This window comes from Orbicella faveolata, unplaced genomic scaffold (genome assembly GCF_042242905.1).
Source record: "Orbicella faveolata isolate gen_17 unplaced genomic scaffold, um_ofav_v1 contig_3, whole genome shotgun sequence".
Classification (NCBI taxonomy): Eukaryota; Metazoa; Cnidaria; class Anthozoa; order Scleractinia; family Merulinidae; genus Orbicella; species Orbicella faveolata.
In genome coordinates this window covers 17,531,993-17,553,309 of record NW_028301558.1, presented here as the reverse complement: position 1 = coordinate 17,553,309, position 21,317 = coordinate 17,531,993, and the positions used below count along the sequence as shown (strand labels likewise).

General features: G+C 38.5%; 2 protein-coding genes and 1 pseudogene across 4 annotated transcripts; all 3 read right to left on the bottom strand.

Annotated features, from left to right (window-relative positions):
• Nucleotides 1–658: 658 nt before the first annotated feature.
• Nucleotides 659–11,651, bottom strand: LOC149106695 (cytosolic Fe-S cluster assembly factor NUBP2 homolog; annotated as a pseudogene). Its single transcript, XR_016209743.1, has 7 exons — nt 5,494–11,651; nt 5,086–5,223; nt 3,263–3,351; nt 2,648–2,758; nt 1,791–1,862; nt 1,254–1,344; nt 659–768 (listed from the first exon to the last, which is right to left on the bottom strand). The product of XR_016209743.1 is annotated as a cytosolic Fe-S cluster assembly factor NUBP2 homolog (transcript).
• Nucleotides 11,652–11,791: 140 nt separating this feature from the next.
• LOC110046095 (mitochondrial calcium uniporter regulator 1-like) lies at nt 11,792–21,058 on the bottom strand. Of its 2 annotated transcripts, XM_089297927.1 has the most exons (10): nt 20,694–21,057; nt 19,282–19,389; nt 18,613–18,716; nt 15,087–15,130; nt 14,786–14,843; nt 14,465–14,506; nt 14,227–14,298; nt 13,097–13,150; nt 12,922–12,982; nt 11,792–12,473 (listed from the first exon to the last, which is right to left on the bottom strand). In XM_089297927.1, exons 1-10 carry the CDS (start codon nt 20,896–20,898, stop codon nt 12,415–12,417), a joined length of 807 nt encoding a protein of 268 aa, XP_089154053.1. In that variant the 5' UTR covers nt 20,899–21,057; the 3' UTR covers nt 11,792–12,414. The 2 variants fall into 2 exon arrangements, with proteins under 2 accessions (XP_089154053.1, XP_089154054.1); XM_089297928.1 differs by lacking the exon at nt 14,465–14,506 and having other exon boundaries at nt 20,694–21,058.
• LOC149106694 (uncharacterized) lies at nt 15,492–18,248 on the bottom strand. The gene is made up of 2 exons (XM_089297929.1): nt 18,065–18,248; nt 15,492–17,869 (listed from the first exon to the last, which is right to left on the bottom strand). The coding sequence occupies exons 1-2, from the start codon at nt 18,097–18,099 to the stop codon at nt 17,470–17,472; spliced, it is 435 nt and encodes a 144-aa protein (XP_089154055.1). The 5' UTR covers nt 18,100–18,248; the 3' UTR covers nt 15,492–17,469.
• Nucleotides 21,059–21,317: the final 259 nt, after the last annotated feature.

Below are 21,317 nucleotides of genomic sequence, written 5' to 3'. Positions count from 1 at the left end.
TTTGAAACAAATTTGTACATTTCTAAAGGAAAGAAAGTGAAATATTATTTCATACTATGAACTAGATGAAGGTACACTATAACAGTCAAAAATACAACAAGTCATAGTGTATTAAATATTCTTTTTAAACCATAAAAAGGAAAAGCCTCCTCCACACATGCATTTTGCATGGACTTGTCTGGCAATGTTTCCTTGATCCCAGATACTGTAGGTGTGCAGTGAAAAGACTTAAAACCCTGACCCTATTTAGGGATGAAGCAAAAGAAACTGATACCCTGTTTAAGGCCCGAACCAAGAAAAATGACATCCAATTCAAGGAAAAAACAAAAACTATGAATGGCACCAACAGGTCAACTGTATTTCACTTCTGTGACACTGGAAGTTTAAAAGCATCAAGTGTAGAACTTATTTTCTGTTTAGCCAGGCATTTATGCATTGCAATATTAGCGGACACAATTTAGTTAGGTAACCTGTCTAAGGATCACAACGTGAATGCAATTAATGTCAACAGGGGCAAAAATGATACCCTATTTTAAGGATTGAGAACCTCAAAAGCTATATCCTATCCCATGACACAAACCTATATAGCCCATATATGGGAGTACCGCTTTCAGTGTTTCCTGCAAAGAGCATCTGTATTAGGAGGCTAACACTTACATTACAAATGAGGACAGACAAATTCACTCATGTTCTCCACCACTCTAGGATTGGGATTTTAGTTTTCTTGCAGAATGTTAGTTCTCTCCTGACGTCAGACACTGCCACACCCTGAGAAACAACAGGAATGTCATTGAAAAATCCATCAATATATTACATACTAGTTCATTCTGGTAAATTTCTTGCAAATCTTTTATTAAGCAATCGAAGATGGAGAGTTATCCCATGCCCAGGAACAACTGCTGATATTTTTCTTTCATTGAGAACAAAAGGGAAAAAATGAGGGTTAAAAGTTCAGAACTGGAGACCAATTTTGCCAATCAACTGATACTAAACTAATCTTAGGTTTTGGCCAAACAATGATTAGGCTCGATTTCACCTGAATTGATTCACTATTAAAAGGCTAGTAAATGTCTAAGTGAAAAGCTGGCCTTTCCTCAATGCTCTTACGGCTAAATTAACAATGTATTTGTCACAACAGACACAAATTAAGCAAGTGTAAACTTTCCGAAATCAAAATAAGCCTTACTAATAATTGACAGCATTTAATTATAGAACAGTTATAATTATAAAATAATATACTTTAATATGCATACCTGAGGAGTAGTGAAAAAAATTGCTCCATCTGGATTGTAATGTCACAGATTTTCTACTAACTGTAATTATTTATGTGTTCATCAGATGTTCCTGGATTGAACAAAACCAATCTTAGAACAGAGCAATAATGATAGGATTACACTGCATACTGTAAAATGAATGTGCATGATTGTACTATCAGCAAAGTTAAGAGTATATCTGCTCCGACTCCAACTCCAGTCTCCCAGTATGGAGTATTGTATTCCCTTAAATGTCCTTAATGGGGAGCTGGCCTACTGGTGGATATCCCCTCGTATCCCTGTATTTTTGCAGTTCAGGTTGGCCAGCAACTTGTTAGTACCCATTTCTCCTCCTATGTGATGAAAGGCATTGCCAGTCAAGTCTCTCACCTAAAAATGCAGTACAAAGACCCATGAACAGGCTTTGAATCCAGATCTCTTGATCTACAGTGTATGACATTAACCACTGGGCCACTGTACCTAACACAACAGTACATCACAAGCCTCTGAAAATAACATTTTACACAGTCGTCATACCTGGAGGTGTATCAATAAGCTGGTAATCCAGGTCACCCCAACATACATCTGATAGAAACTGCTTGATCATTGCTAAAAAAACAAACAAATCTGTAACTGTCACTTGAGAACTCAAGAAAGTCTGCAGGAACATCAAAATGTTTGTAGCACTCTACAGAATTTGCTCCATTTTAGAAATCATTAATAAAAGTGCATTGCAGACAGTGGTGCTCTGGCCTGGAACAAAGCTGTTTTAAAATAGTAGTAAAACAATTTGCTGATTTCAAACATTTTCCTTTCATTCAAAAGCCCAGAAAAGCCACAGTATTTCCGAAAGAATTTGCATAACTTTGTATAAATAGTTACACTGTGGATCCAGTGGTGACCAGCTGGGGGTGTCACATAAAATTTTTTTTGAAGACATGATTGATCATCACAGTTATGCACACAACTTAAGCAGTTGTGAAATTAAAGCCTGAAAAAAAAAATCAGGCTTGAACAGGATTTGAACCCATGACGTCTGCAATACCAGTGCAGTGCTCTACCAACTGAGCTGTTTAATTGTATTTTGAGAAATTTTGTAATACATATCAACTAGACATAATACTGCCCCCAAAAAAGAAAATTAAGTATTGTTTGCTCAATATCAACAAAGCCTAATAATAGCTACCTGAAGTTTCGTACATTTTACACTAAGGTAATTAAATTGTGCATTTCACAAAAAATTACTCAATATGTGGTGGCATAGCTCCTTGAAGTGATTTCAGTAGTCAGTTTCATTGATGATGAGACATTCAGATCTAGCTTTGATTAACAAGCTTGAACAGGTCAAGGTAAGTCAAAAGATATGTAAGTGAAGAGCATAAATGAATAAATACCATTTTTCTTAGGTCCTCTCCACACAACGGCATCATCTCTTATTTAATAACAAGAAACCAATTGACATAACAGCCAGTCGTTGGTCCTTGTCTGTGTAAACTGGAACCCAACTAAAAAGAAAGGTTCAGGTGATCTTTAGAAAATACTTACAGTAAACACCCTCAGCAAAAAACATAGGCAAGCTATGATGTCAATAACATATCAGCTGATCTTATAAAAAAAAAAATTAGAAAGTGAAGTATGTATATGAAAAGTATGATAATTAAAACACACGTCTGATGCATTTATACTGCAGATAATCTAAATTTTACGAAATAAAAAACTTCCCAAGATCAAGCAAGTTCACCCACAAAAGTTCCAAAGAAGTAGGGTAGTGGTCCCTAACAGACCAGCATTCCATGTAGGAGAAGCCGCAACACTTCAAATCAGTTTCTTGCTATCAAACTGGATATAAGGAATTCTCCTGTAATGAGCCACTAAAGGTCATAGACACTCTTTCACTGTTACACATCAAACACAAGTGTGAGAGTTGTATACAGTATATATGCATGATTTACTTAATATTGGCTCCCACGGAATGGCTTCAGAAGATGATCCTTTATATTATGACTTACCCAGCAGAACACTGCTGTATATCTTTTCCCTCTACATTCATCATCCTTGGAATACTTGGTCCACATATGTCAACATCCAGTATGCCACGCTGGAAGATAAAGAGATAACACAAAGATTAGCCATTTATTGTGATCAAGGTAGTACTGCAGCCTGTAACAATACATTCTTGAAGACACTTCTTTGCTACCAGTGGCAGATCCACAGATTTTCACTGGGGTGACTCTGGGGTAAGGGGGAGAAAGACAGAAGGTGCTGGGGGAAAGGCAAAGTGAACATTTTTTAATCCAAGACAGGATTTTTCTCTAAGTGTCACCAGTTCACACATCATGTGGCCAATACTATAAATCTTCTGATAACAAATCTCGCTCCCAAATGTAAAACACGAAAACAAGACCTATCCCAAACGTAGAAAATCATCCAATAGAGCTTCCCCCCTTGCAACCCCTCCCACTGCATATGAATCACTGACTTATGGACATTCGCCCTAATTGTTTCTGCATGTCCTTACTGTGTGCACAAATTCACACATCATGTTATGTATGAGAGCACACACTAAGTAATAAAATGAATAGCCTGCGTGGACCCTTTCCCTCTCCTTCTACGGCCTGTCATGCAGGCTATAAAATGAACAATGATAGGGCTGAAGGCTATTGCTATAGCTTTGCCTGGTTTTAATGATCTTGGATGTTTGGTGACCCCTACTTTTATTTCCAGAAACAGATTTTATTAACAAATATCTCCACATTGTCCAAAAATGAACAAAAAATCAATGTGGGAAGTTAAAAAAAATTTAAGATTTCTGTCCACAGGACATCAAATCCTGCCATCTTGTGGCTGCAAGGTCCATGAAACTATGGTCGCTAAATACAAACTTGTTCATTAAGGAACCTCGCCAGTTGACTAAATTCACTTAATAGGTCCCCTTAAGGTGATTCCTCACATTTGCATCGTGCATCCTTACTGTGCATAATTTATGGCATCAGTTAGCACATGCTCGTGCACGTGCATCTTGAATACATGATGGATTTGCCTTGATATTGAGTTCTGTCAGTTGAAAAATGGCTATAGCTCACTAACGAGCACAGGGACCCCATCTTTTTTCCAGTCATTGTAATCAATTAATCATAAGCTTTGCATGAGAAAAGACTGAACTAATTTCTATCACTGAAAATTGAATAAATAAAGAAAATAGCAGATACACTGTGGTCTTTTCTATTTTGCAGTTTGGTAACCATATCAAGAAATTTGGTTCATTTTTTTAATCTAGGATTTAGCTTTCTGTCTGAATCAAACTTAAAATGCTTATTTGTGTCTGACGCAATGTATTGACTGTAGTTTAATGCGTGTTCTCGTGAGTCTGGACTCACAAAGATTTTACTATTACTGGGAATGTGTTCTTATAACAAGCATTGAATAATGCCAAAATGGGGCATTTTCAATGCTTCACTGCTCCTTAATGAGCATGGGCACCCCCCATTTTTTTTTCAAAATTGAAGTTCTCATATGATAAATATTCAGTAGACAAAGTTTGAACAAAATTCTATTGTCACTTTTATTTCAGAGGAATTACCTTAAACAACACTTGGCAGAGAACATTTCACTTCAAAGATCTAATTGCAATATTTTGGGCTTACAGACATTGTGGCCTTATTCGCTAACGAAGCCCTATTATTTCAGATTTCGGGTGTTCGTCTGGGGATGTTCTCTCCAAAACGAAGTCGGTGACCCCCCATTTTTTTAACATTTCGCGCGAACGTCCTTAATACGGGTAAATGTAGAAATGTAAACCATAAGTCAACAGAACGCAAAGATTTCAGCTTACCTTCTTTCCTTTGTCGTAAAGGGTCCATGCTATCTGTGTCGTAAACAGTACTTTTACCAACTCCTCCTTTACCAGACAAAACAAGAATCACGTGCTTGATAGATTTTAACACTTCTTCAAGAGTTTGCTCCGACTGACCTGAAATTTACGAACAAAAAGCACATTGTATAAGTGAGAATTACTCGGACTCTGGAGAGACAGGACAATTCTAACAACGTCGCTAAGCATGCAAATAATATATTAAGCCTTTTCCGTGTACGAGGCTGCAGTTTCATTCGAAAAAAATAACAAAAAAGGACTTATACTTCCGCTTACATGTATTCTTACTTTACAGAAAAAATAATGTATACACCCTTAATGCAAACAGCAATTTTTTAAGTAACACATTCGTTGCACGACAGTACTCACCGTCCGCCATCTTGAATTTGAGAAGGAAACTGCTGGTCATCCTCGCGTACAGTCGGCTCAAGAAGCTTTCCCGCTGCTCTGTAGGCTCGCTCTGTAGCTGAAAAAAAAGGTCATCCTGGGACACGCAGGGGCAGTTAGTCGACGCGACGTTTTCGGACAACGCGATATTTTCGGGCGAGAGTTTACATCAAGACGTAAAATTTCGCCCGAAAATATCGCGTCGTCCCAACTAACTGCCCCTGGGTCTCCGAGGTGGTCTGAAATGTCAGTCATCTTCCACCATCCAGCCTAATCGCCCGGGGATTAAGCTGAGGGTGGGAGATGACTGACATTTCAGGCTACTGAAAGATATGTTCAAAACCACAAATGAAATCAGGGACCGCGAGGGAGGAGGAAGGGCTTTAGCCCTACCACTTACTTGCTTGTGTTGAGTTTTTTGGGCTCCAGTCCATATGACATGGATAACGTACGAATTTTGCTACTGGAAAGAAACAAAACGGCGGAACAGTGACCCCTTCTGGAATAACTATATCCCACGAGTCATTTAAATTTTTTCGGTATAAACGCAAACCTTAGGCGCGTGTGTATATCGAGAGAATACAAGTGTCTCGTGGGATATTCCGTGGTATACCACTCGAAAGCGACAGACAGTGCTCGACTTGCCGAAATAGTCGGATTGCCGAAGAAGTTCGAAAAAGTACGATTTTTCTAGAGGTTACCGAAGGCCACCGAAGATGCTGTATTTGCCGAATTAATCGGATTTCCGAAGATGGTCTTCTTTGGCAGTAAATCGATTTTCCGAACCAGTCGGATTTCCGAAGATATTCGTCCGCACATACTTCCAGAGCTCGACTTGCGGAATATTGGATTTCCGAAGATTTTCGACACTGTTCGTTTTATTTGCCGAATTAGTCGAATCTCCGAAGATTGTCTTCTTTGGGAGTACTCGATTTTTCCGAATTACTCGGATTTTCGCATAGGTTACCGAAGATGTTCTCTTTGCCGAATTAGTCGGATTTCCAAAGATTGCCTTCTTCGACAATGTTCGATATTCCATATATGTCGTATTTATTTTCCGAAGATATTCTGCACATGCTTTGACAGTGCTCGATTTGTCGAATTAGTCGAATTTCCGAAGATGTTCAACGGTATTCGATTTTCTCGGCGGTTATCAAAGATTACCGAAGATGATGCTCTTCAGTTTACGCCTAACCAGTAGGCGGATTTCCAAAGGTTAACTTCTTCGCCAGTGCTCGATTTACCGAAGGTTACCCAAGATGTCCGAAGTTTTCCGAAGGTCACAAAAGATCGAACGAGTAAATAATGAATGATACCGTGAGTGAGTTCCTGTCTTCATTTCCAGTTCTACAATGCGTTTAGGCACACTTCGAAGGATGCAAACACCCATGACAAGGCTTCGATTGAGTCTGGAATAAACGTGGCCTAAGCCCAACCAAAAGTTGGAAATAGTCATAGAGAGCTTTTTTCACGCATGCCAAGACTCTACAGCCCTAAATTGCTTGACATAGCCACACACAGGCCTATATAGCTCTACATAACAATACATTTTCATACAATTGAGCTGATATAGCCCTACGGAGAGCCCTACATCTTCCTGATAGTCACACAAAATCCTTAGTAAACTCATATAACCATATATAACCAAACTTTAAGCTTGATTAACATTCCAGATAATAACTTTAAAGTACAATATCATTCAAAACCTGCTTACAAAGTCCTACAGAACCATACATAATTAGATATTCCCTGTTGTTTTACACAGTCCAACCTAGAATTACATATAGGTTATTGACTAAGCGTAAGGTCAAGAGGGCTGGATATTAGCCAAGTTCTTTGTTCGTTGAGGCCAGGAAATCGCACAAGCTTCGTCGTAGAGAACATCGCAAGGACGCAGCAAGCAACTTTTTTCTGTCTTATGTAATTTACAACAAGTCAATAAACTGTTTAGAAACAACAAAAGAAAATAATTAGTAACTTAACTACAACCCCACAAATTTTAGCGTAACTTCAGCACTATCCATAAATTTTCTTTTCATGAAGAAGTTCTTCTCATTCTCGATTAACCCAATAACTGAATATTTCTTCTTCATGCAGAAAATAGAAAGACAACATGCAAACGCTGCCTAAGCACACTTGTCCACTTTGATGTAAAAAAGACTCGAAGCCAGTCTTTATCCATGGCATGCATTGGGTGAAGCATTAATTCAACATACAAACTACTCCTGACCTTATCAGTGCTTTTAGAGGTAAAAAATGTAATATCAGTTCAATAGCCAATGGCATTGTTATTGTATAGGAACATTAATTGCTTAAAGCTCAAAAAGTTAAACAGGAAATAGATGTTCATCTGCTCCATTCGAGGGTGATCATACAATCGCATATTGTGTACGCATTTCTTCCTTCCTCCAAGTTACTGATAACAACCGACTAGCCCTCGAAAAACCCGGATCAAGTGTTTATTAATTCTTTTAGAATTTTGACTGCAGAAAACAAAAAAACAAAAACCAAAAAACAGAAACGACAGCCTGCAAACCCAGCTTGAAATACAGACACAGACCTCGGGGAGTCCATATGAGGACATATGAAGTCAGAAGCGCTGAGGCAGTACAGGCCCGGTCAGAAAACAACCACCCTATTCCGACACTCCATCCAGACTCATGCTTCCGGTGGACTGTCGCATGATACTCATGATACCTGCGTGCTGTGTCCAACAGGATAGGTTTCCAACTTGCGAGCACGGAATGACTAGTCGACCTCTCGACTGCTACCACCCCTCTGGACGTGAAAGTAAAACAAGCACTAAGAAGAGCGCACGAAACTCTCCACCCAGCTTAGGAATGCGTGATTGCCTTCTGCGATCATCCCGATTTCAAAATGGACATTTTATTAGCTCGTTTTAGCACTGATCTCGGATTTTTCTAAGAAACCAGAGTCGTTACCTGTGTCCTTATTTACTTATCCTATCATTACCAGAATTGTCCTCAGCCGGGTTGCTCTCAGGAAATATTTTTCCGCATTCCATCTTACTGGATTTTTCGAAGAAACAAGTCGATACCTCTGTCCTTATTAACTTATCCTATCGTTACCAGAATTTTCCATAGTCAGGTTGCTCTCAGGAAAGACTGCCGCTTTCCATCCCACTGTCCGAGGCATTTCTCCGGCCAGGAATCACTTGAGTTTTTCCACAGTATGGATCCTTATAAGCCACAACTGAACCAGACTGATGATCAGTAGACTGCCGGGGTTGTGACACCGATATGCATGTCGTGTACGCACTGCACAGTAATCAGCGCTTCAAGGACTAATCTAGAGAAAAATAGGTGTTTAGATTAGTAATTCACAAAGGAAAACTACGTTTAAACGTTTTATAATTACATGCTGTCTTCGGTCTCTTCGTGTCTTATCACAAATAGTTTTTTATGAAAATTGAAGCTTATTTACAAAGAGTGTAAGGGTAAATATATGTATATATGTGCGAGAGTCGCCTTCTTGGATAAAGTAACTGCTTTCCATATACTCGGTTTCTAACTCAAGCATTTTAATATAATTTTCAGCTCATTGTTCCACGGTACTGGTGTTGAAGCTTTTCTAGGAAAATTAAACAACGAGTTTTTGCTGGTACTCTGAATTGTTGTGGAGCCCGAAAGTCACTGAGAGTTACTTTCTTAAGAGACTGCTTGGTCTTTGAAATATCATATGACCAAAAGATGTTCAGAAATGCCGTTAGAATAAAGTTCAATCTATTTGCTGATTATATAGAATGAGAAATTCTTACTTACCTCTAAGAAGGCTTTTTCCATTGCCCTGCCTCTCTTATCTGTCTCCGCATACTTCGACATAGTGACTGTATCTAAATGTCTCACCGGTGAAGAAGGAATTATGGCGGATTGCATCGTTCAGCATCGATTATCCTGTTTGTCGGTTGCTACTAAAGATTGCTACAGTACAGTTCTGAAATGTCCCAAGTGGTCAGCACAACAGAGCCCAGCGATGCTTGAATCAAACCGTTAGAAGGAATGTTGCCACCTTGTGAAGCGAACTTTCAGTCTCAAAGCTTCAAGAAACTCAGGTTCACGTGAAATGAAATGCTCAATGTTTAAATAAAACTCGCTGTATCCTTTTAAAGCTTCGCTCGCATTGCTAAAAGCCAGCAAACCTGACGCAAAGTGGATACAGCTCAAACTGAACTAAACATCGGTTGAGAAATTTGAAAATGAAATTTGGCTAAGGTGCGCATGGACAAAGGAAACTGCGTCGTTAAGTTTGAAGTTCATTATTAAATGTATGAATTTCTCGCGCGTAGCAAGGAATTAATAATAAGTTTTGTAACGTATCAAATCAGCGCGTTTAAGTTTTCATTGTATCATTTACATAACAGGCAAAGTATTACTTCAGAGACCACTGATTGCCTCTTAATTCCCTTGGCGTTAGTTTCTAAACATACTGATGCATTTTTCATCTCGCTTTCGACCGCATTACGTTACGTTGACTTTAAAAGCGCGGGAAAACGGGGCTTTGGATCCGTGGCGTTGCCACAAGTGTTAGACTCATGTGGTCGCGTACGAAGATACCGCGAAGCCACGAAATCAAATCGCTCTACATTCGGCCAAAGCGATTTGATGGACCACGAAACAAAGAGACAGACACTTTCTTAACTACGATTAAGCGGTTAAATCTGATTTGAATATTGAAACCATTAATAATTTGAGAACCCTGACTTCCAACGGGTTTTCCAAAAGACACGAGGTACATAAAAATAATTTTTAATGCCATGATCCACGCAAAATACGATCAATCACAATCAATGGGTGATCAAACACTCCCTAAACGCTTTCCTCATATCTCTGGAAATCGACGGACGTTTCCGACTTGACCATCCGTTCGGATGTCGTAACACCGAAGATCATGGTCCTTTGAATTGCCGGTTGATTATTCTGTCATTCAAGAGTCGTTATCCTTTGCTTTCCGAGAGTACTAAGAATACCGGAAACCTCTCAATGCATAATTGTCAAACCCACAAAAACTATTTTTCACTTAAAATACGATACTGTATAACATTTCAGAAATATCAACGATATTGTAAATCTTGCATATAAATACACGAGTTGCGTTCAGAGGGTGCGCACGTTTGATTATTTTTGTTTCCTTGTAATTTAAATTAACTCCATATTTATTTATTGTTCGAGATAATTTGCCCGCGTAGGACAAACTTAAAGCTAGTACCTGAGCCTCCGCTCCCTTAAACCAGCGGTCGAGACAAGAACTTATGTCATAGTATCAAGGTCACAAAGTCAATGTGAACTCATATTAACGCTAAAATTGGCAGAATATCCTTCTTAGATTGAGAAAAATTGAAACTTAACTAACTGGAGATAATATAATAGGGAGCTTAGGCAAACCACGGCGACGACGTCAACGAGAACATCGTAACCAAACAAACTTGTTGGATTAACCTTATCATAACTGTTAAGAGTCCACTGAGTGTTGCTACCTCCAGGGGCTTCTAATTCCCAAAAAATAACTCTTGCACGCTTTGCGTGCCTATGTTTTTTATCCTCTTGTTTGGAGAACTATGAAAAACTACCTGCTCGGCAAGCTTGCCTTATAACCCAAACGAGAGCCTGTTCATAGGGTAGCCTTTACAGTGAATGGATCGCGGGGACGCATAGTCCAGTCTAAACTCTCCCTTCCCTGCGCTATTTAACAAATTGACGTCAGTTTTTCATGCGTCTGTCCTGTTATTAATCATGAATTTCGTCAATAACATTGTTAAAGTAGCTGTGGATTCACGAGGCGATAGCCGAGTGGATCCGCAGACTACTTTGACAATGTTATGACGAAATTCATTGTCAATAAAAGGACAGACGCATGAAAAACTGACGTCAATTTGTTTTTTTGCGATAACAAATTGTCAAATTGTCCGCTCTTGGTCGTTGCCGCATCGCATAAATTATAAACTCATTTGTCTGTACGCTTGTTGACGATGAAAATTAGCCAATGAGTGCCGAGAATTTCTGCATTTATCGTCAAAAATAGGGATTGAAACACAGACGCGCGGGAAAAGAAAGTCCAAGTCGAATCCAAGATAACTTGCATGCGCATGCCCAGAACGCCGCCCTTTTTCCCTCCAAATCAAGAGGCCTGAGAACGGTAGTGGAACCGCATGGAAGGCGTGGAAAGAGGATTGAAGGAGAAAAGGACATTTTGAGATGTGCAACACTCCGAGCATCTCCAGGGTCCAAGGAAATCTAGAGTACTTCGAAGTTCACCTTAGAGCTGGATAGAAAGAACGTGTTTATTGCGCAATACATCGAGTGAAAAGAACTTCCAGTTTCATCTTGCTATTTACAGAACTTTCACTGATCAGCCAGAAGGAAAAGGAAATAACTAAGTTCGCAGCCTTTTCCACACGTCGCTTAGCAACACGATGTATTTTCATGGTGCTATCTAAATTGACAGCTCGCGTGTGCAGCCATCACGATGCAAACAATTGTTACTGTTTCTGGTCCGTGGCCTACTCGTTGAAAGAGTGGATAACACTATTCACCGGAGAAACAGTTGGCAAGACAGCTGGCAAACAAACTACGCTATCAACTACATAGTGATTTAGCCGGTGCACAATGACCAACCAGAGCCTGATCAACAGCTGAATTTCGCATCACGGCAATTTACAGTTTTACTTACTGCATTATATTCTACTCATTTTCGATGATTCATTCTTAAATACTTTTCCATATGTTTCACGATATAGCCTGGGTTAAAGTTCGATAAAATAAAACATTTAAAATCTTTTGTAATCAGTTTATAATTCTTCATGGTTCCTTGTCACTATTTCATTTCGAAAAAGGCCACAATTATTAAATTTTCAATCAGTTGTTCAGTTTAAACCTATATCTATTACTAAACCTTCACAAATCGCCAGACAGCCAGGAAAAGCGTCAAGCAAGACAGCAAACTACCTACAAGGAAAGAAAAAAAAGGAAGATATATATAACTATTTCGTCTTCAGGACAGGAATGAAATCTGAAGTATCCGGCTATTTAACAACTGGAGCTTGCATGGGACAACGACACACAACTAGTTAAAATGTGCGCCTGTTTAGTGAGCAACGTATACACCTCTTGGCATACATGGTTAAGATTCTTTAACTCTTTCTCGCCATTTTTCGTTACTGTTAAGGCTGAACGACCTTTACACCTCGGTCAAACATCTTCAAATTTTGGCCATATGAGTGTTTTTGTTTTGGAAGCGAAACCGTGCATGAACGCGAGTGGCGAAGCCGCGAAGGGATTAGTGATGAATCGAGTTGAAATGCAGTCGCCTCAAATCTGTTAGCTGCCATTACTACAAAAAATCCGCAATTGTAATGACTGACGACAAGCAATGAGAACGTGTCAAACTTCTTACCGACTAAGTACTTGATTAAATCTAGTTTCTGTGCTTCAAGCTGCGTCCCCAGTTTAGCAACCTATAGAGAATAAAAAACCAATGCAAATTAAAGAAATTAAGGTGCATGACCATTTAGCCGAGTACCTCAATTCTACAAAGTTACATACCGAATATTCTAGTGACAGCTTCTTACCTCTGTCTCTATTCTGTTTTCGGTATCCTTGATTCTTTGATCCCGCATTGCGAGCTAAAATGAAACGATAAACGGCAGAAACTGAGTCTAGTAAGTCTTTATAAATTATAGTCGTATTATACGACTCTTTAAGCTTATGACAAGAAGCTGGAGTAAAAAGAGCCAAGCGAAAAGTGACTAGAGATAATAGAGCGAGCCTAATTCCTGCCTTGTGCATCCGTATGTGTTGATCGTTTCATTATTCCGTTCTTCATCTTCTCGAAAGGTTTTAAATTAAAACACACCGTAGTGTTTCGAGTTAGTGCCCTCGTTCAAACACGCGCCACCGTCATAACAAACGCTCCCCTTTAGTGCCTTCTATTTAATAAGCGCCGCCCCTAGTATTAGCGCCACTTCTCCAACAACCGAACAACACTGGGCTACCATTGGAATGACGGTACAAAGAAACAAAAAATACCAAGTAATAACAAAGTTGAGCTAAACAACCTATCTGCCAAGGATGGTGCATGTTACTAGAAAAAATTTGCTTTTCTTGTTTTTTTTCCAGTGTGTTTTTTCCTAGTGCCTTTTCGCTTGTAAAAGTCGCTCTCGAAGTTGTCTTTACTCTAGACACATTTCCTGCCTCGTCCCCAGTAACCCCTCAGTCGCTACCAGCTCCCGCTCACGCCCTTTTGCTCACTCCCAGTCACCCAATCGCCCTTTGTGCAAAGAAAAAAAAAATAAGAAGAAAAGCCTGTGGAAGAGACAGACACATTTCTAAAACCAATTTTATCACCTATAAAAATCTTGCAACGAGCACTCCCCCGCGCTGAACAATATCTTAGACGAGGCAGTTTTTCCTGCAGCTTACAACGCAAAGATGAGATTCAGAAACAATGCAAGTAGAGGAGCAAATGTTACAAGCCAAGCTACATGTTGCAAGAATAATTTCACGTCTATAAATCCCACTGCAACTTGCTACGTTTCTCAGTCATCATCGTGGCTTTCCAAGTTGTAAGAAAAAATGTGGTCTTATGAAAGGTGGCCTGCCATTCAACTGCCAAGAACAGTCAAACTTCCTTATAGTGACAACAGTATGATGTAACTCATCCCTAATTTGAGGAGAAAAATAACTGAATTTGCTCTCTAACCTCTTCCTTGATTCGACTCTTTTCCAAGCTGAAGTCCAGCGCCATTCCTCCTCGGAGTTTTGCTACTTCATCCTACAAAATGACACAAACCGAGCTGAATAGAAATCACGCATGTGTAAACACCATGCTTCTTGGTACCATTGCAAAAAAAAGTTGCAAAACTGTTACCAAAAGTTTCATACAATTAAATAACATGAACTTTGAAAAACAATGCAATTCAAAAACTCTACTTTCCTACCTCCAAAATTCCTTTAAGTGATTTAACTTCATCTCTTAATTTCTGAAGAAAACCACAACAATATAATTTTACGTATAACAGTTTGACTTCGATGAACATTCACCTCTGCTACATGTAACAGAATGATCATAACTCTGCTAAACTTTTTCAGCTTGTCACACACTCTTTGAAGAGATTGTGTGACAAGCCAAAATAAGTCTCTGCGTCGACAGGCACCACCACTGGCGGAAACCTCCCCTTAACGTACAGTGTAGACATCTCCTTTAAGAAGCATTATTTTTCATTACATGTACTTCATCACGTTTTATCATGTTACTGTACCTGATTTTCCTCTTGAATTTGGGTAAATTTTCCTTTCTCAAGAAGAAACATTTCATTTCTAAAGGCAAAAAGTAACAATGATAATTGTATTGAAATGTTTGTGTAATTCCTACTAACAACAAAAATACAGGCAACCTACATAAAACAAAATAAAGCACTACCTTTTCATTAAAGGTGCATTTATTTGCAATTTTTGTATTTTTCATTTTTTGCAAAATTTCACTTAGAATTATCTAATATATAACAGTTGCATGATAATACACACAAATTAATTTTAGGAAATGTTATGTTGCATTCACACCTAACTGAATCAACTAGGCCTTTAAACTTTACCTCAAGCCGCTCCTAGAAAAGAGAATTAAATAACAATAAAATAAACTAATCCATGTTAATGTATAAATAGACACATAATTGAGTGTTGAAGTACCACAAGTGCTAAATAAATGCATTTTCCCAATACCTAATAATATGCCGATAACATTAAAATTCTTAATTGGCTCCGAGGCATGGGGGAATAAAACAATATAAGAAATCACATCCAAGTTGAGGGATGAAAAATTTATTTCTTTTGTTTTATTCTCCCAGGACCCAAAGCCATGTTAGAATTTTAATATACCAAAAGTGGCCTACTTTGCAAGGGCAAGGGGGAGTGGAAAAGAGGAGGTCACTGATTAGGTAGGGGTGGGTAGGATGAGAGGCCTTAACATTTTTGTGATGAGAGGTACATGTATCCAATGTGCCCAGAATTTTTTCTTTTTACTTCATAAAAAATGTTTTTCATACAAATCCTTTATCTAACAATGCATCAGTGCAAATTGACTGCAGTACGTGTACACAATATTTAATAAAAAGGTATAAAGTCTTAGCTTTTGGTAAGGATCTTGGTATTAAAGCTGGCTCTATACAGTAAGTAGCAATTATTACCAACTATTTCAAAGATTGTTGTGATGTCTGACTGCTTACAAGGTGGTACACATTGCAAGTTTCTATTGAGGGCCAGTTAGGGAGCTTATGCATATCCTTTGGAATTAAATGAGGACCTAAGGAAATAACCTCGTGAAAATATTTGAAAATTTTTCTTGTCACAATTCCGCAGGATCCTCATTAGGTTTTCATATTGCTGTCAGAATTTCAACATAATAAACTGTCATTCAACATCATTATATTTACGTGCCTCAATGTTACTGTTTTAACACATGTCAAAATTTTACTCCCACAAAGATTTCTCTTTGATATAATTTCCATCAAGTGACTTGGGAAGTATATAAAAATTTTTAATACTACAGACTCCCTCATAAGTGGTACTAAAGAACCACAATGATGTTTTGTAATCTTTGAATCAGTCTAATTTTATCCATAAATTGAAACGCCACGGACAAGAATGTCCCCTAGGTTTTTTGGCTATTTTTGAAAGTGCTCAAAAATAGCCGAATTTTGGCATGCGGGCTTCGTTTTACCTGAGAAACATTGCTCTGCAGTTTTTTTTGCTGGGTTGCTCTTCGTTTTTGAGAAATAATGTATGCAAAAAACTACTTTTCCTAGCGGCATCTTCTTGTCCAACACTAAACAAAAGAAACCTTTTGTTTTGCTGGACAAAGAAATCAACGAAGTGTCACATTAGCCACTTGTTTTTCGAGCCGATACAAGTATTGCATTCAGAAAAAAAGCCTTTCGATCCACGTTGCTTCGTTAGCACAAGCAATTAAGGCACTGCATGGGCCAAGATTGTGTATCTTTTGTCATGAGTCGAGTTTGACACGATGTCAGGCCTGTTTTTCTTCCTGTTAATTTCTCCTTTTCTCTTTGAAACCAAAACATTAATTAGGCACTGGGGTACTATCGATGCTGCTGGTACTGAAATAAACTGTTCAAGTTTGCATCAAAATCCACCTCCGATTTATAAAATATGTATTGGAAGATTCACCCATTTATCAATGCCGTTGTCGATAAACTTTTCAAGGTCTTTTTTAAAGTGAAGTTTGAGCATTTGAGCATGTAGCATTTTCAAAAAGCGAATTTAATTCTCTTCGATATAATTTCCATCAAGTGCTAAGTACATCAAAGATGTTTCTGTACCTTTAAATTAAAGCCTATTAATTTAATTCATAAATTTAATAGATAGGTAAACTTGTTCACTTTTGCATTTACCGTCACTTGCATCTAAGCATGAACACATCACACCAAAACATGCTGTAATTGGGAGTCAAACGTGGCATGATTGGTCATCAAACATTTGAAGTTTAGCAGACCGTGACGCGAACTTTCACACTAAAAGTTCAGCACACGAAATGGCAGAAAGATTGGACATTGAAGAGTTCTTCAGAGAAATTGATCCTGACCTGTGTCAATATGCATACGCCTTTCGCGAAAGTGGTTTACTTCTAGTATAACCATGAAATATTAGAGACCTTAAGCAAACACTTGAGGCGGTTAGGTGGAGGCGGCGATGGCCGCGCGGGAGTTGGGTTGAGACCGCCTCCTCTTGGCGCGAAATTAGAATATTAAACTTTCGTAGAAGCGGCGGCGAGCAACGGCTGTTTTGCTTTCGTTTTCAGTTGTCCAATTTGACTTTGTTCGTGGATTTTACGAGCATAATGGCAACTTTTCGAGAAGTCCGAGACCTTCTAGCTGTTGCATGCTTTGAGGACATCATAGACGAGGATGAATTTCTGTTGCTGAGGGATCTACACACGTCGAAAAATCTTTACTTTCCTTACGAAGACTGAATCAGCCTTTTCTTTACTAGTGCAACCAAGGTCACTGGCCTCTGCCTCCTCCCATTTTTCTGATATTTCTTCCATCAGAATATCCATCTCGCTATCTTCGATGTCAACTCCACTCAGTTTCGCCTGACTGTGATGTTTTCGTTTCGCCTTGAATTTGTCCAGTAGTAGTTTGAAATGTTCCTGTACGTTTTTCCGCTTCACCTGAAACTTCACGGAGGTTTCGTCATTCAGACGATCCGTGATGGCATTCCATACTTTTCCTCGATCTACAGTCCTTGGTTTGAAGATCCATGGTTCTGAAGTTCTGACTTCTTTCGCTAGGATCAAATCATGTGCTTCTGTCCACTCCATGATCGAGCTAGATGAGAGAAAACAAAAGCTTATTAAAAACAGGTCCTGTCTAACGATTCACCTTTCGGAAATATTCCAAAGTTATAGAGACAAATTGGAAGAACAAAATAGCATTTTGTACCAGCAAGTACTTGCAATCTAAAGTTTTAAAGTCTACAAGACGTGAACATCACTCGGAACAATGTGAATCCAGGAAACTCACCCATTTCTTTTGCTTTTCTCTCCTTCGCTTGCCATTATTATTATTATTATTATTATTATTATTATTATCTTTCTTCTTCACTCACACCTCCAATGTGAAGTGAGATTTTCGCTGTAAAGCAAACGAAATATCAAATATTTGCAAAAAAAAAATACAAAGAGACGTGTCAAAAAACATTTTTAACTTTATAAAAGAGTTTCTGTGTATTTTAGTTGCTACAAATGGGAAAATAAAGCGACTGTCTCTCGAGGCGGCCAAACCTACCTTTCTCGCCGCCGCCACTGTTGGAAGACGCGGGCAACACTCAACGTGATTATGCTAATTAGCTCGAAAGCGGGAAATTTTACTTCCGGTTGGCATCCACCTCGCCGCCTCCAGTGTTTGCTTAAGGTCTCTATTACTGGCGGGAGCAAGACTTTCAGAGTCTTTCAGAGTGCAAAAGTTTGTGTTACGGTCTGCTAAACTTCAAATGTTTGATGACCAATCATGCCATGTTCACATTTAAATGTAGGCGATGGTATAAATCTCTCCAGAGGTCAATTACACACCTGATCGATTTTTGAAACAGTGCTGTCAGTCACATTAAGGACACTAGATGTGATAATTTCCACCAGTGACATTGTCAAACTTTCAGCTTGCGCTTCGCTAAAACCTGTAAACAGACAGTGACATCTGCTGTTTAAAGATCAGCTCTGGGTTTTTCTTTGCCAATAAATTTCACTGATCTTGAACTTCAGTATCTGCATCTGGGACAGATGCAAGCAAAAAATGTCAAATAATATAAAAATTTTAAACCATAATCTTTGTTAAGGTTTTGTAATGCACAAGCAAATAAAAACTAGCGATAAGAACAAACAAACTGTCAGTTTATTTCCAAATGTTTGAACTTGAAAATGGTGTCAGAACAACTCCAAAACATCATTCGTTCTTATCTCTAATTTTACTTGCTTGTGCAGACATGTAATCTTAGTTAATAAGAAAATAGGTCCTTTGCTGAAGTTAGTAGTGTCAAACACGTTCATGACCTCATCGACGAAAACAGTAATGAGGATGCCATGGATGCATGGATGTAGACTTATCTAAATCATTAATATATGTAATTTAAATAAACTTATCTTTTTTATTCTACTAGCATTTTCTTTGATTGAAGTTCATGTCACAAGGCAGGATTATATTAAGTATAATGAGCCTATTCAAAAACATTATGTACACTCTACCATTTTCCTGTAGTCTTCTGACCAGTTTGTGGGTATCAAAATGAAAAGTTACTCCACCGGGAGTTATATATGAAGAGCTAGACTTTGATCTTTTCCAGCACCCTTTGGCTGCAACAGTAAAATATTGTAACAGATAAATAAATTGCCCTTTCTGTTTCATGCCATCATAAAACCTTAAGGGACAATTTCATGTACATGCAACTTTCAAGCTCAATGATGTTGTGTTACAGTATTTAGAAAAGGCCCTGTAAGACAGTATGCATTATTTAAATGAAGCCTTTCTTCTAAATCATTAGTATCAAATATCTACTATATGCCGCTCTCTTATTGGCTACGCTACTCATAATCTATTTTCAGGCTGTTGTAGACAGTGAGTAGCCTGGCAGTGTGCAGTTGAACACAATGGTGGCCATTTCTTTGCTTTTATGACGTGTCTTTGAAGATGATTTTGATAAAGTTTTGAACAACTAGTAGATTTATACTGTCTAAAACAATTAATTGACGAAGGCTACACCCTTATCAACTATCACATGACAATAATCTTATAATCTTATCATTGAATAGAAACGCAGAGGTACGGCACTGGCTGTTACATGTAATTGTATGGCGCAATGGTGTGCACAAAGAGGAATTATATCCTGATGATTGAATGAAACAAGTGATTTTCCTTTCTTTCTTTTAAAGTCTGTTATCTATAAGAAATATTTAAAAAATTTGGAAACTTTCCTACAGTGCTTACAGCGTATTTTGGTACCAACTGCACAGCTGCAACGTAGATCAATTTTGTAAACTTTTCGGATAAGATCTACTGTTAACTCTGGGTTATGTAGTGAAACCATGCACTGGTCTGTTCATGCATCTTTCTTTATAAATCATAGAAAGAAAGAGTTTAAGTATATCAAATTGACACACCACACATACATGTACCTAAAATTACATATTATGTAATACAGTACAGTGGAAGCTGGCCTGATGACCACCTTATTTGCCTATATGATCACCTGTTATGACCCAAAATGGAGCTGATCATCTCTAACAGCCAGCCCTGGCTAACAACAATAATAATAATGACTTTATTACCATGTCAGTTACATCTAGTGGAGAATCCCCACTGCTAATAGGGGACACCTAACTAGAACTATCTGAAATAATATACAGAAAAGTCCTATAAGAGAAATTAAAATTACGAGTTACAAAGATGGCAGCCACTACATCCATCTAGGATGTTGTCTAGATCTAGCCTCCGAAGACAGGCTAACAATAATAATAATAATGGGGAGACGGATCAGCTGCTGAAGATAGTCTGACAATCACAGGCACGTAGTGTAGCTGCAACAGCAGCTTCGAAATGTCTTTAAAAAGTATCCTATGGTAGCCACATTTATCATGCGCTATTAACACGAATAACTCACCATTTTGGTCTCTACCTCCGTGGAAACAAATAGAAGAACACTTTGATAACAATAGTAATTTGTGTAAACCAGCTGCAGTGGAGAACATCTTCGAAGTTCGTGTGAAGCCGGTATAGGTAATATTGTTTGTATAAATCCTTCCGCAGTGGCAAGAGCGCCATAAGTTAAGAGAGCTGCTAAGAAGTACTTGATTTGCCTTGAACATTCTAAAAATCAGTTGCTTAGACTATCTAACCATAAGAATTTAATGTTAAAGGTTCTCCCCTCACAAACTGACTTCATGAACGAAGAGCTTACATGACGATGAAACTTACATGCAAATTTACCGCTGGACAATACTGAGTGCCCGGTGTAAAATGGGGGATATTACGAGACCTCGTGGTCGAGCTGGGGTGGGGTGGGGTGGGGGGAGGACTTGTTCAAGATATTGGAAACAAAATGAAGAGTTTGTAGCCTTCAAAAGCCCAACTCCAGAGGCATTTCAGTAAATAAGATATAGGGTCTGTAGTAGCAATATTACATGGAACTAAGTCAACAGCGAGGAGAAATACAAGAGACTAATGCTTGCTAGCCCCACCAAAAAAAAAATTACAAATGTGTTGTTCCAGAAAATATCCATACCTC

Excerpts from the sequence above, each read along its gene's own strand:
- LOC149106694 (XM_089297929.1), bottom strand. The coding sequence starts at position 18,099 with ATGGCAAGCGAAGGAGAGAAAAGCAAAAGAAATGG. Across the intron at positions 17,870-18,064 it reads GAGAAAAGCAAAAGAAATGG|CTCGATCATGGAGTGGACAG; the intron begins GTGAGTTTCCTG and ends TCTCTCATCTAG.
- LOC110046095 (XM_089297927.1), bottom strand. The coding sequence starts at position 20,898 with ATGTTCAAGGCAAATCAAGTACTTCTTAGCAGCTCTCTTAACTTATGG. Across the intron at positions 14,844-15,086 it reads GGCCTAGTTGATTCAGTTAG|AAATGAAATGTTTCTTCTTG; the intron begins GTGTGAATGCAA and ends TTTTGCCTTTAG. Across the intron at positions 14,507-14,785 it reads AAATTCAAGAGGAAAATCAG|AAATTAAGAGATGAAGTTAA; the intron begins GTACAGTAACAT and ends GGTTTTCTTCAG.